The sequence below is a fragment of the Motacilla alba genome, chromosome 3 (assembly GCF_015832195.1).
Source record: "Motacilla alba alba isolate MOTALB_02 chromosome 3, Motacilla_alba_V1.0_pri, whole genome shotgun sequence".
Classification (NCBI taxonomy): Eukaryota; Metazoa; Chordata; class Aves; order Passeriformes; family Motacillidae; genus Motacilla; species Motacilla alba.
In genome coordinates, this window is record NC_052018.1 from 49536234 (window position 1) to 49551872 (window position 15639).

The 15639-nt window shown below is 38.6% G+C and overlaps 1 protein-coding gene across 5 annotated transcripts in view; it reads right to left on the reverse strand.

Annotated features, from left to right (window-relative positions):
• CEP85L (centrosomal protein 85 like) overlaps window positions 1–15639 on the reverse strand; it is a 132802-nt gene that overhangs the window by 78436 nt on the left and 38727 nt on the right. For 3 of the 5 annotated variants that reach the window (XM_038133928.1, XM_038133929.1, XM_038133932.1), the window contains exon 2: window positions 8054–8215. In XM_038133928.1, the coding sequence (XP_037989856.1) occupies window positions 8054–8215 (162 nt within the window). Of the gene's footprint in view, window positions 1–5; window positions 87–8053; window positions 8216–15639 lie in introns of all 5 variants that reach the window. The other 2 variants (XM_038133927.1, XM_038133926.1) reach the window with 1 other exon arrangement.

Genomic DNA, 15639 nt, shown 5'->3' on the forward strand with positions numbered 1-15639 from the left:
CTGACCTGGTCTATTTTGGTCATGATCCTGCTCTGAGCATAGGGCTGGAAACAGAAGTCTCCTGCAGTCTTCTCCAAGCCATGTATCTATGATTCAATAGCATGAAGATATACTAATTCTTTCTCAAGAAGGCTAAAATCCTTATTAATTTTGCATTAAAAATATGTCAACTAAACAATTTCCTTCTTATTTTCACATGATGTAGGCAGTGGCATTTAAATTATCAAATACCAGTTGAGTTGCAAGGAACCAGCCTACAACCAGGTAGAATATGACACTGGCATTCAGGACCAGGTGTGTCACTTATTAAAGAGATGACTGCCAAGACTGCTACCTGTATTATTATCTGGCAAGATGAATGCAAATTTTTTTCCACTTCCATTCCTTTTTCAGGGCCATACTATCAAGGGCATTATGTTGTGATCTCAAAATGGGAACGCCATTTCTTCTGGGACACTAAGCTCATAGGAAAAAGAAACCAAACCAGGAATCTCTACAATCCATTCAATTTGTTAGCAACATCCTTATAAACTTTCTACTCAATGCCATAAAAGTTTAAAAAAAAAATCCAGTCATATTGAGAAACAAGGCTTAAACTGTAATGTAATAACAGTTAACATGGAGGGAGATGCTAATTTATGTTTATGTCATTCATAAATGTAACTAATTCCTTCCAAACATATTTTATTGTTACTGATTTTTCTATTTCAAGGATTAAGTGCCAGGAAGAACAGCAGCACAGAGAACAGGGAACAGAAGAGGGTGCAGTTCCTGAACATCACAGGAATTCTGGAAACTAACCAAGAAAAAACTGACATGAAATTAGAAAGGTTACTCCAGTATGCTTTCCGGTTTTCATTGTTATTACAAACCTTAAGAGAAAGCTGCAAAGAAGACTGGTGTCAGGGACATTTTTTTGCATTAGAGGGAACTGAACACTGCCTTTTTTCCTGCCAATCATCTTTCTGCCTTTAAGGACAGACTTCATTTTATTCCTACACAAACACCTAAGTTGCCTTTTGTTTTTTTTTCTGATCTTGCTACTTAACAAACATTTTAAAAACAATATACCCATACACAGAAAATACTATTTAGATGTATACAGCCAACATTTCCTACTCTGGATGCCTCGGAAGTGTTTTTCGGCAGACAAAGCTTGAGTATTCACTACAAAGCTATTTGTTACATAAGTTGCATTAACTTATATAAGCTGAATAAGGCATAATCTTTTTAACCTATTGTACAGGGCAACTATACTAGAACATGCTTCAGGGGCAAAGAAGTGATCTCTGTGTAGCTGACAACACTTCTACAATGTTGACTTTCATGACTGCCGCTGACACAAACACAGTCATTGTCATAGCAAAACCTTATCTGTCAGCCCTTTAAGAGGAAGAAGAAAAACCTCAAGAGATTTCTTTCACCATGTTTTGCATTGGGAAAAACCCACACCAGTTTTCTTTCTAAATTTGATGAGGTAAGAAGCATTCAAGATGGTAAAAAGGGGGGGAAAAAGCACACTAATAATAGTAGTAGTAGTAGTAGTAGTAGTAGTAGTAATAATAATAATAATAATAATAATAATAATAATAATAATAATAATAATAATAACAATAATAACTTTTAAAACAAACCAATCAGTTTTCAAAGGAATTTAACATATCAAAAGCAACAAACTTGCACATATTCTGCCTGCAAAAAACAGGGCAGCTGTTAACAGCTACTACTCAAGTGAGGTTACTGCAAACAAATGCCCCATGAGCAGACAGGCAAGCATTCTTGAGGCCTTACCCCGTGCCCCCTCCATTACCAGCCCCCACTATTCAAACTTGCATTCTACCCCAAACCTGGGCTAACTGATCAGACGTGTCTTTTGCTGCGTATTTCTCACTTCCTCTTACAGACCCCTAATTCCCCCAACGTGAAGAAAGTCGGAGATTGAGGAAGTGAGATGGAGTAACCATGCTTCATGCACAAGTGGTCTCTGCACATTGTTCTTCCTCACTACTGCTTTTATGCTGCCAAAACTGATACAAAATCTCCATCTGACTTATCACAGAAACACAAGCAAGGCCCTGAAAAAGGTTTTCTGTAACAGTGAGCTTTTATGTTCTACTTCAAAGGGAACTTTTACAGAATCACTTATTATCAGCACACTGAAATCATGGCTAAAACAAAGGACGGCATTAAATATATTAACTGGACTTTGCACTAAGAAAAAAGTTTATCTGTGCATACATTATGGTAGAAACAGGTCTGCTGAATAAAAACTAAGAAAGAGCAAAGTATAAGCCCTCCAGAAATGCATAGTCTTGTCAAACAGTTAAAACCCAGAGATTTACACACTTTTCTATGGGGAATACAAATAATTTGCTCTGTCAAGCCTCAGGCTAGAACTCCAGGCAGCGGCAATGGGTTTTTTCTGGCTATAAGAAACTTGTGGCCTATATCCCAAACGCCTACAGTCCATCACTAAGTGCACTATTCTGTGATGGAAAGGATTAAAAATGAGTCCTGTGATTTCTTCAGATAAGGCTGCAAAGGCTACTTGAATAGGTACATTAAATACTGACTAGCTACAGAATGTTTCCAGTTTCCACAGAAAAATAGTCTAAGGCTACAACTGTTCCTCTCTGTGGCTTTTCTGAAACTGATCTGACTCCTGCTCCCCTTCATGAGATCCTGAGCTACAGAACTGCTTAACACAGGCCAGAGAGTCTTCTTTGACATTACAGTAGCAAGGAAAAGTGAAAAGTCCTTGAAATCCCCCAGCAAAGATGCATAATGATTGGCATGCCCAGGTCTCATGATATTAACCTAAGTACAGGTGAGAGAATTGTACGGTGCTCCTTGTTTTTCTCATCAGAATACCAGATACCCACCACGCTCCAAAATTACAGATTACAGGACATTAAAACCATCTACCTGATATTTCACCTGAGCATGATGTAAATGACATGGAATTAGAGGCAGAAACTGTAGTGTTTAGCTGGGAGAGAGGTCATTTCCTTCACAGCAGCCCCTATGGTGCTTGTTTTAGGAACACAGCACTGTCTCTGCTTTTGCTGAGAAGCACTGACACAGCTCCACGGCCTCTGCCATCCCAGTGAGGGGTGCACAAGAGGCTGGGAGAGGACACAGCTGGGACAGCTGACCTGAAATACCAAAGAGATTCCATACCATGTAATGTCATGCTCAGCAATGAAACTGGGGGCAGGTTTCTTCCAAAGTATTTGTTGCTCAGAGACTGGCTGGGCATCAGTCTCCTGGTGGTGCATTTACATCACAATACCACAATGTTCACTAACTTTTTCTTTCATTATTAAACTGTCTTTATCTCAAACCTGAAGTTTGGAGTTTTTTTCTTGTTTTTTTTCCCTTCTGATGCTCACCCCCACCTCACTATTTAAACATTCTGGTACAACTCAGTGACATAGCTCCAAAATACATCATATGACAGAAATAACTTTTTGCATAGTAACTAAGAGAATGCCACTAAATTCTAAGTAAGCAGAACTTATTCTCACTGAGTTATTTCCAATTAGAACAATAGAAATTTTTCTGAGAAACAACTACTGATGTTAGCTGAAGGCAAAATGCACCAAGTTCACTGTGCAGAACACTCCCAGCCGTACAAAAGTCCCACTGGTATTTTTTACATGAGGAAAACTGAGCATACTGTGAGAGCTTGTTCCTATGGAGAAACTGCCACAAAAGAAGGCAAAGTATGAAGTTACAGCAGCAGCTATTTCTCTCTGCAGAATATTCACTTATGAAACTAGTAAGTGCCTTTTGTTTAGTTCAAGCCAGTTTCAAATTCAGAGTACACAAGTTCACATAGAGTATGTCACTGTTACTTGAAGCAATTTCTCCATCTTATTTTAGTGGAGAATTATTAGCATAATTTTTTCCTATTCGTTAAATCCTGGGAATCGGCTACTAGAATCTGAAATAACCTTTATTTTTTTTTTTTTTTTAAATTCTAAAACCCCCCCAAAAATAAACAGCCAAACTCTGAGCATTAATCTTTATATTCCCATCAGCTATACAGACATTTTATTCTAGCAAGCCATGGCAAGTACCACTTACAAGGACTAGAGACTAATACAGGCTTAAGTGCAGTGCACATTTCTGATTGTCAGGGTAGATAATATCCAAGTAACACAATAACTCTGACTCACAGAGGGCTGGACACCGCTTCATAATGGGAGACTTGGCAAGCAGAAAGGAAGGAAACAAGGAAAAATGCCTCAAACATTATTATTTTCTACCCTCCAAATAATCAAGCTGCTTCACCAAATATATGCCAATACTTGCCAGGATCCAAGGGCATAGAGATTAACTTCAATTCAATTAAAATCAGGAACTTCTCTGAAAATCCATCATCTCCCAAAATCACAGAACACAGCAGACAGTGAGCATTGCCAGCAATCAAGATCTAGGATCCTTGTGTTATTGCACTTTTGTGATACCAAACTGATAGCACAATCTACAAGTTTCACCTACGCATTGTCAATCCCATTACCTTTAGCAGCAGAAGAAAATCCCCCTCAAGACACTTCATAATTAAATTCTGCCTCCTTAAATTCCCTTCTGCCTTTCACTATATTTAACAGTTATATTTATTAACTTTTCTTTTTCTCCTTAATGAAAAAAAAAAAAAAAAAAAAAAAAAGCAAGCACTAGAATACCATGCTTGGGACCTGCTGGAAGGAAGAGTACTTGAAAGAGCAAAACCAAGTAACTTTGATTCTGGTTTTCCATGTTCCTTGGCATACAAACAAATGCTACAATTCAATTGAAGTAAATAGGATTTTTTTTTAAATCCTTAAAAAGATAATATATTCCCTTAAAAATGATAGACCTCTGGGTCTCATAATATTGAAACAAGTTCCTATTCTATCAGCTAAGCATTCCAGAGAAGTTGTTGGAAGGTTATTAGAAAAGGAGGTTTATTAAAGTTAAACTGGCAGAACATCAACTCCTAAAAAAGCAGTAACTCTGATTCTCTGCATCCAATCTCTTTCTTCCAGGAAAGCAACATTCTATGAATTTTCACACTATTAGTTTGCAACCAGAAATATTAAATTAAATTAAATGAATTGCATGCAACAATAAGGGAGAAAGATCTGGGGACTTTCCACAGCACAAGCTTATGTGATGAAGGAAAATGTTCTGGTCTGCAAGAATCATGGGCCCCGTATCTTACCACATTAATATCCAGTTCTTATCCCTCTTGTTCTAAAAGGCAAAACTCATAATGTGCACAAGAGAAAGAGCTCTGCTGGGGTTTAGAGACCACTTAATTTCTGCTAAGTCCCTGATTCTCTAATTAGGTAACCCAAATAAAAACAGTCTCAAAAACACTTAAAATATAAACGCCATCTTTCTTCTATAAGTCCTACTGAAAAAATGGTTATACACAGGTATCACAACAGTTGTTAAAAATGAAGTGCAAAAGCTCATGTGAATGCAGGACAGGACACAAACTGACAGGAAACAAATAAAAAAACCCAATTAACTGTAATTTAAACTAATATAAAATGCCTTTTAATCTTTAAATTTAGAGCACTCTCAATTAAAAGTGTCAGATCTACCCAAACCACAACATCCCCACATTTAAGGTTTATAAATTTCTGCCCTCAGCTCCAACAATGCACATCGACATCATGCAATTTCAACTCCATTGCCTATTTCATTTCCTAATTTTCCTACCTTTGCACAACATAATATACAATCAACTGAATACATTTTAACATTAAAGGTTTCTTTCTCCTGTCTTTGTCAAAACTCATCTCCCCTCCAAATCACATAGGTCTGAGCCAAACACAAGAGGTACTTGTCTTTTTTTTAAACCCTGCATTTTCAAAGAGAATGAATGTTCCTGAAATAAGTATGAGTAAGAAGATGAATTTGAAAGAACATTTACGATGTTATTTTAAAAATCCCATTAAAAATATATTTTAAATGCACCTGCAGTCCATTCCCTGCACGAGTGTATTTATTAGTAACTATATATCTGTACAAACAAATTCAGGTGCAACCTTCAGAATTAAAGGAGATGTTAGTGCTAATTCTCAAATTAAGTTTCTTCTTTTTAGTGAGCATAACAGAAAGGAAATAGCAAGGCCACAATTCCTTATCCGAGCACTGTTAAAAACTGTAATAATCTGCCAACTTGTGAAAAAAATTCCCTTCTGAAAAATCCCCGGGAGTTTCTTCCCCAGCACCACACCGACAGCAGATGGCCAGCATCAAGTCTGCAATTACCAGTCTGGCCTGACAGTTCCACAGATGACAATGATACTCTTTTCTTTCTGTGGATGTGTGCTTGAGAGATGCAGACAACTAGGTATCATAGGCATCAACCCCTTCCACTAAAAAAGCACATATACAATCAATTTCCAGGCCTGTCATATGATTCCTCCATTAATCTTCATTTCACCATTAGGTTTCCCTCCTTTTAAGTAGCAGAAAAGAAAATGTTAAAGAAAAAAGTTTTTCAAACAAGGTGGTGGGAAATGTGTAACATTAAGGATGCAGTAGAACTGACCACTGTCAAACACTGCCAAAGACAAACCTCAGGAACTATCTGTTGTTGCAACCTTGCAACTTTTCCCCTCTTTATTTTACTGTCCCCCCCACCCAGCCCTGAGCAGATTTTTCTCTTGCCTACAGAGGAGAACAGAACATCTGATGAGGAGCTGCTGTTTCATTTCCTCTCCTTCATCCCTCCCCTCAAATGGGGAAGCCCTCAAAAGGGGGGAGGGGAGGGCATGGTTTTAATTCAAATGCTGCATCTTAAAATACTATTGTGCAGCATTTGGCTGGGAGTGATTAAAGCTACATATAAATACACATCATGAAAGTACTTCACCCCCCCTGTATCTCTAGGGGAAAAAATACCAAAAAACTTCTGCATTAATAACCATTTACTATTTCAGTTTTACACCCAAGAATTTGAATATCTGAGCAAAACCTTTCTTTTGCCAAAGCCAACAACTATTTACGAATGAAAGGAAGCAGAGAACAAGTTATGAGCTGACAGATGCAACAGAAAGAGGGTGGAAAGGATTTTCTCATGTGCAAAAGAGGCCTGACAGACTTAACTGAGGCATTTGGACATCTCCTCAGGAATGCTCAGCCCTCCAGAGCCTTCTGTCTTACACCGATTCAGCATTCCTTACTTCATTTCTACTAATTCTTCCTGTTCTTCCTCATTCCAGCTACCCCTTTTGCAAAATTTAGCAGGCACAGAAAGCTGCTGGAGAAAAGTATGTCACAGTCCTGCTGCCATTCATTATCTGTCTCAAAAATCTTACTGGAAAATAAGTCAATGCAAGAAGAAAAACTCAAGTCTCACTACATCTCTCTCATTCCAGCTTAATTCCAGTGACAGGTTGCATAGGGAGGGTGACAATGTTATGGAAACACTGCCGCTGTAAAGGCTGTACCCCTCCCTGATAAGATCACCTTTGACTAATCATGATTTAATCCAAACTAAGTTCTGACAATCTTTAGATACTGTTGATTCTTCTCAGAGATCGTTAACTATGTGTCAAATGCCACGCAATAAAATGTGAATTCCTTCCCACCAGAAGTGGAGATGAGAAGAGACAACACGCTTTCCTCACAGCAAGATGAGCAAACTTTCTTTGCTGACACACACTATGTGACACACACAATGAATACCATAAAGCATTGTGCTTTTATCAACTCCCTCAAAAGTTTCTGCTTTTTCCCCGCTTCTTTATCAAGAGCTGTAGTACAGGACATTACTCCTCTGCATAAATCTGGCACTTCTTGCAACTGCAATTATCAGAACATGTAACACAAGCACCCCCTTTGTGGCAGAGATGCAAGTTAATGCACACAACTCACGCAGAACTAAATCAATCAACCCTTACCAAAACAATTACTTGGCTCCAGCAAGGAAAATCTGCACGAGCTCAACAGCTTTGCAAAAGTACAGTTAGCTTGTGAAAAACATCTTTAAAACATTTTGGATTGTTTCTCTCTCAGAAAGATACAAAACTTAGCAGTGTCAACTCACCTTCCACACTGTCAGAACAGGAGGTACCAATCCCAGTGTCCCCGCTGTCAGAAGCTATGCTGTGTCTTCTCACAGGATTGTTTTGACTGCTTGATGAGATCGCTGAGGACTGCCACAGGGATTCAGTACCAGGTAACCATCCCACTGAGGAATAATCTGAGCCTATGAAAGAGAAAGCCAGAAGTCTGTCATTGGAGATACAATACAAAAATCAGCAACAAAATACCCGTCAAGATGAAAACTGAATCCTATGTTTCATATATAAAACTTGAGCCAGAGTGTGTACATGTCTTAAGTGTTTGGGGTTTTTTTTGTTAAGTAAAATCCTTTTGCCAGATGAAAGTTTCCCCAGAATTCCAACACATGTATTTTTACTATTTTAAACTTTTCTTGTACTCTTTAACAAGACACTTATCATACAATTCCTATCCTGGAACTGATTCTCAATTCACAGCAGAATTTTGCATTGCAACCTTTGAAATACAAAGCAATTAACTAATTTTAGGACAGAAACCAGTTGAAGATTTGGCCACTGAGATACAGTCCTCTTCTACTGTGCATAAACCACATGACCTAGGTGATAAAGCCAGCAATGAAATCGTCAACACTGATATCTAAAGTAATTCCTTATGCAGCTACACATAAACTGCCTTTGTGAGACATGTATCCATCTAGTGGTTTGTTTCATTTTGGTTACTTTTTCCATTTAAATAATCGTTAAAATATTATATTTTAAAACACACTTCAGAGCAGCAACTAGTTCCTCTGTTCAAGGAGTTTTTAAAGTAGGCCACATATTCTTGCAGCCAACCTCAAGGAAAAAATTTATCACAGAGTACAATCCCAGAGGACCATTACAATTTCCAATAGCCAGTATCTAAATCTGAGCATTGTTTAAAGGCAGAATACTGATCACCACATTCATACTCTGAACCAGCACAGGCACATAACGAACCACAGAAAAAAGCATGGCTGCTCTTCATTTATATATAATCACATACACACACCCCCTCTAGCACTTAGCTTTGTATAGCACTTTCAGCAGGAAATGATTCATGAAGAAGTATCAGCTCACATATAATGTCTCTTATGCTACATGACGTTACTTTTAGATCATTTAAACACTTTCAGCAGTGTCCATCTGAAGTCCTAACAGTAATTTGCCTCTGCAAGGACATCTGCTATTTCCAGTTGTACTAGTTTTCCAGTAAATAAAATAGTTCAGAAAACAATGCAAAAATTAAATAGGTGGGTACATATACAATCCCACCCCCATACATGAATACATACAAGGTTCCCATACAGCAGCCAAATCACTAGACCTAGTAGCTGGAGTGGTAACAGTTGCTTGCCAAGTCATTTGAAAATTGAGGAACACAGTAAACACTTACACACTAAATTCCTTATGGCATGTGCTATTGAACTGGAACATGACATCTAAAACAGTCTTTTTTGTAGGTAAGTTCTTGAAGGCCTTAAATATCTCTGTCCATCTCATCTGCCTCAACTTCATTCTCTGTTGAGATTACTGCCTCTTCTTCCCTTCAGCACATTTGCCTACCTTTTCTCCCTGTAATTTAAAATCACCCAGTTCTCCTTCCCCTTCATTCTATTTCAGCCATACTTTGTGCAATGTATTTCCTTCTCTTCCTTAAACTTAGTTTGCCTCTCCAGAAGTCTCTTTAACTATTCCAGTGAGTATCTTTCAAGTCCAAGGGTGAGGGGGAAGACCAGAGGAGCCAGACATGAAATCATGTGCCCGTGGCTCACCAGTCACACCCCGTAAAGGGGTCCCAGCCAAGATTCCAATGGATACCACTCCAAGTGTCATCCTTCATATCACCCTCTCTTGTGTTGTCACCTAACATACTCAAGTGTGACAGTTTTGCATACAGCTAGTGGGAAACTGGGACATTGCTTCTTCTCTTACCATCCAGCACATCTTTCACTAATACTCTGGCTCTTTGGGAACAGTAATTTTACCACACCTCCCTCTGAACAGGGCTACTTTCCAGAAGAATTCCACTTCATCCCTCTCAAGCTGCATCTAGTTATTCAAGCAAGAGTAAAACCAACTTATGGAATGCCAAGCTAATTAAATCAGAGACAGTTCTGATTTAGGAGACATTTAAAATACATTTATAGAACAGAAATTTAGATTGGTTCACTGTTTATTATGCCATTTTCCACTATACAACTCTTTGGTGACATTTCAGCTTTTATGGTGTTACACAAGTGTTGAAAGAAATGCACCAGTTAATTTAATATGGAGTAGTGGTAGCATTAAGGCAGTATTAAGTGTCAAAACCTTCAGATCTCTTAGAGAAACGCTTGGCATGTGAAACTATAACCATCCATACACAAATGCCCAAAAGAGAGAGCTACTTTTCACTCTGGTGGAACTTTGAGGAATAAAGCTAAAAATACCACAGAATGAGAGTAACTTAAGAAAGGACCTTCAGAAGTCATGTACTCTAACCTTTAGCTGAAAGCAAGATAATTAGATCAGACTACTCAGGACCCCATCCAGCTGAGTCTTGAACATCTCCAAGGACACAGATTTCACAGCCTCTCTGGTCCTTCCAGCATTTTACCACCCACCATTCCAAGATAGTTTTCCAAACATCTCAAGAGTCTCTCATGTTCCAAACATATTGTTGTAATATACCTCAAAAGATGCAACAACTCAGTGCAACTAGACTCAGTTAATAAACAGGGTTAACATACTAGAGGGGACAGACAGTCATTCCCACCAGGATCTCTGCAGGTACTGTAACTAGAGAAAGTAACAGGCACCACAAATCACCCTGCTGTAATCTATTCTGTTTTACACCTACACACAGACAGCCTGGGGACACACCAAGCCCCAGGTGTGTCCTTCAAGAAATGCTTTCTCTTTGTCCCCTGACATTAAGCATACTCCCACCCCCCCCTTTTTTGCTTTTTTTTCTAAAAAGGATAGTTCATGACATAATCCAGGAGTCTACAGTTTTTAATGTTTCATGGCACATCCACACAATTGTGTTACCTTGCAGACCAAATGGAGAGTCTATTTCAGAAAAGGCCATTACAAATATGCAAGTGTCTGCATGAGAAAGTGAGTTCAATCAGCTCTGAAAAGTTGTATCATAAACAGCTAAATACAAGCACCAAGATAGTAGAAACAAACCCATAAGTAAGTAACCCATAAAACAGGACCTTACAGACCTCATTAGTCCAAGACATTATTTAAAAATTTATGTATTACTTTCTTTATTTGAAACTAATCTTCTGAGCCAAGTCCTGAGGAATCCCCAGTTGCTATGCACCCCATTCTATGCTCCCCATCTCCTTTTTTGGACAGCTCTCTGCAAATGTACGATCTTTCATACAGCAAACAGCCTACACTAAAATAATCAAGTGTAAAAGGGGAAGAGACACAGGAGTCCCCTCACTGCTCAGCCAGCACACCTGCCTCACCCTGCTGCTCTGATCTCAAACCTGCCAATCAACAGCCAGCATCCATCTGCCCAAAATACTGAGTGGGGTAAGAAAAGCAAGCAAAAATTTCTAATCAATTTGTGCTGCTGAATTGTATATTAGCATCTGTCTATGATCATTCTTTACTGGGTTAGAAAAATCTAACCTTTCATAGGATTCACTAGGAGAGAAAAAAGTAGTGTCATCCTACCAGGCTGCAATTTCCACCAACAAACTTGACAAAATACACATAAGATCACCAAAAAAATCTCAAAATAAGCCTTGCTTATACAAAAGGTTGAATGCCTCCTTAAATTTGGTCAGTTAAATATACCAACATAGTATACATATACTTAGTTGTAAAGAGGTCTGTTTTAAATGCCTAGGCTGGAAACAGAGGACTAAGTATATAAAGGGCAGGAAGTAGATTATTTATTAAAAGGGAACAGTTGTTGAATTTTCACTCCACAAAAACATGCATCTTTTTCTGTGTGTTACACAATGCTGTCATCTATTGCTGTCAGAAAGACTCACAGTTAATTCTGGATCATTACCATGCCAAATTTCAGCGGCATGCACAGATCCCCTGTGACATACATACACAAAATAATAACGTCGCCATCTTTACATTTGGTTCCTAGAATACCTCTAACACGCTTGAATGTAAAGATTGTTATTTTAAGTGACAGCTGTGATACTGTTACTTTACCTAGACACTGAATGGAAGGCAACAGCAGAAGACTTAACTGGGTTTCACAGCAGATACATCCTGAATTAAGAATACTGATTTTTATATTTCACACCATGACTGACATGGATTGTGTCTGGAAGTGAATCACCCATGACAGCTAGTGCAAATTTACACAGTCAAAGGATTCTGAAGAAGATCTCTCTACAGTACTATCAAAACTAACTACGCAAAGCTCATTCTGGTCATCATGGATGCGACCAGGCTGTACAATCATATTTCACGCCAGGATGGCACTGAAGTCTGCCTGAAGCCCTTGCAAGGAAAGAGAGTCAGCATTCAGCCCAAAGACACTGCCACAGTTAATTAGTTTACCCTCACCATCTGTACCTTTACCCAAAATGCTGCTAATTATGCACAAAGATCACATGACATTATTTTGAAAGAAGTCACCCCACCTTCAATCCAGTTCTCCCACATCCACTCATATAATCCCCTGACATTGCTGAGCTTATTCCAGTTGCATCTTCTACACACTCCCTTCTCAACACATTCTTTAAGGTGTAATAGACTCTCTTTCACTTTCTCTTCTGTACCACAGGGCTGCATAATCACACATCTAGGAAAAGTCTATAAACAAACTCACAAATGGTCTCTCAGTGATACAGTCGATGTATCATAAGAAAAAACCTACTTTGGTTGGAAAATGTTTGTTTATTCATCACACCTGCAAGATTATTACTGCCACAAGATTAAAGAAAATCTCACTCTGGGGTGTGATTCATGCGCAACAAGCCTTCATGCATAATATTCTATTTTTTTTTTTTTTAACTGCTGGAAAGACAACACAGTGAGAAAAGGCAAAAGAGGCAGGGGAACCCAAAATGCTAAAAAGCCTTTCCAAAAGTAGACACAAGAGCAGATGTCAATCTTTAACACATTTATACAAAGCTTTTTAAAAAGCTGAGAGTTAGCAATAGAATGGTGCAACAGCAGCCTCCTTCAGTCTAAGGTGAAGCAAATGATAAGGTGCAGTCATTCAATCTGTCAGATATTCTGACACAATAAAAAGATCCTGGCATATCAGTGTTCCTTCCAGACACAGGCAAAAAAAATTTACTTCGATAAGTAACTACTTCATAAATTCTTTCAAAAATAGTATCTAAAAAATGGCATCCCAACCCTAACCTTCTAGACACATACTTCCTAGGTGCATTTCATCTCCATGATCCTTTTCCAAAACAAATTGCAAGTTTTATTAATATAAATATCCAAAAGAAGTTCCAGGTCTACAATGCAGGCTTTTCTCTTCTAGGGTGAGCAGAACATTGGGAATAGAGGTTTCTAATGCTTCCAGGGAAGGTGGACAGATGACAGTTTCAGGATCCTTTTTTTACAAATGCTCTGGAGATGGTGGAAACTCTCAGCTCTACCAGCTGGCCATGAACTAAGATACCAGAAGGTCCCAGTCCCTCCTCTCACACAAATGCAGCTGAGAGTAGGTGGATGATGCAGTTTAATCAAAGTGCAGTAAGAAGCAGGGTAAAGTGGGATGAAATGACAGCCTGAACTATTTGAATTTTACATTTCAGTTTCTCAAAAGTACTTTACAGTGTCAGACAGCTGAAGTATGATTCATCCTAAGGACTCATATCCTTTATTAGTGTGCTTTCTTGACAGAACCTGCAAGCTATTTAACTAAGTTCTCATAGCTTTCCAGTTACAAACAGATTAGAACAATTCTAAGCATGAAGAAAGAAAAAAAATGTACAGATATAGAGGGAAACAGGGGAAGAAAAATAGGAATGTGAGAGTTTAAACAGAAGAATATTGAGAGAGACCTTTTTATCAACATTTTTACTTATAGAGGCTGATAACACTGCCTGGTATACAAAGGCTTATGCCTGTCCTCTGTATTACTAATGTGCAAAAGAATTCACCTACTAGAGGGAGAGAAAAACATAAAATGGCACAGGAAAAAAAACTAAAGTAGAAGAAAGAAATCTTAAGAAGAAAATACTCAAAATACAATCCTTAAAGTACACATACACCTGACTGGCAGTATCAAAACTGCCCTTACAAAAAAAGGCTATGGTCATATTTTAAGAAACATAAACTTGTGTTCCAGTTTCCTGTGAGCTAAATTTTAAGCAGATTGTCACCAAACCTACAGCTTCTTTTGCCTTTCAAATTCCTTAATAAAGGTTAAACAGTTTTGATTTTTTCCCCCACAGAAATGGCTAAATGTACAATCTCTCATCATAGATAATTACATTTGTCTTTTACACAAAACAGTATATAAATTCAACCTTCACAAGGTCTGATTTTTATGACTTTTGCACAGGACTGTACAACAACAAGTTACAAGGTATCCCATGCAGGAAAGTATGCAATTTAAAGGAACAATGGTAACTAAAAATAATAAGTCAGTTGGACTGAGAATCTTGCCATGGCAGTTTAAAGACACAATCAGGTAGCTAGCTTTCAGTAACCCCCACCAGAGTCTACAGAAAGTAAGAGGAGAACAGCTCTGTCTTTCCATCCGAGAGTCCAGCTGGCCAGCTTATGCCCCTGGCTAAAATGGGTCTGAGCTGGGAACACTGTTTGACATCAGAGCTAATTGGACCTACTGGTCAGCTGCTGGACAAAGGCTGCTCACCCTGCCCAGCGACACACACTCATCCTGCCTCCCCTGCATAAGCCCTGCCACTCCAGAGCCGACAGCAAGTGGGTCAGGAACAAACTGTCCTCGCTCACGGAAAAGGTTATCTGCTAATTTGACTTTATAAGCTTGCTCAGCCAGAGGTCAGACAAGAAGCAATGCCAGGGAGGGAGTGAAACATACAGGTCTGATGCCCAGCAGCAACCAGGCTTATCCTACTGCCAAAATGCACAGAGGCAGATTCTAAAGTGGACCTAGATATGCATAAATCTGTCTGCCTTCACTGAGAAGGACAAAATCCATTCAGCTAGCAAAGTTGTGTTCAGCTCTTAACTAAAAAGATGGCAAAATCCTTAAACTGACACAGGTACGTAATATGGAGCTTTGCCTTCCCTGATTTCTGCTCTAGAAAGTATGTAACCCAAACACAAATTCATAACACACTTTATAATTCATACACAGACAGCATTTAGCTGTAGTAATTTAGTATCAAGTCAATGATTAAATTCCAGCCTTGACAGGAAAGAAAGAAGTTTGCTCTCATTTTATCACTGACAGGAGCAAGACCAAAAACTCAATCCAATTGTTGATGGCACTCCTGTGAGTTTTCTGCTTCCAGATAGAACATTTGCATAAAACAGAACTTCAAAATACAAACTGCAGATGTTTCTTATTTCATGTTTGGCACACAGACTACAACTATTACCTCATGCCTGCTATGCTGGCTTGCCTCTTTGTTTTTGGACTCAATGCACTATTCACCCCATGGAAACACAA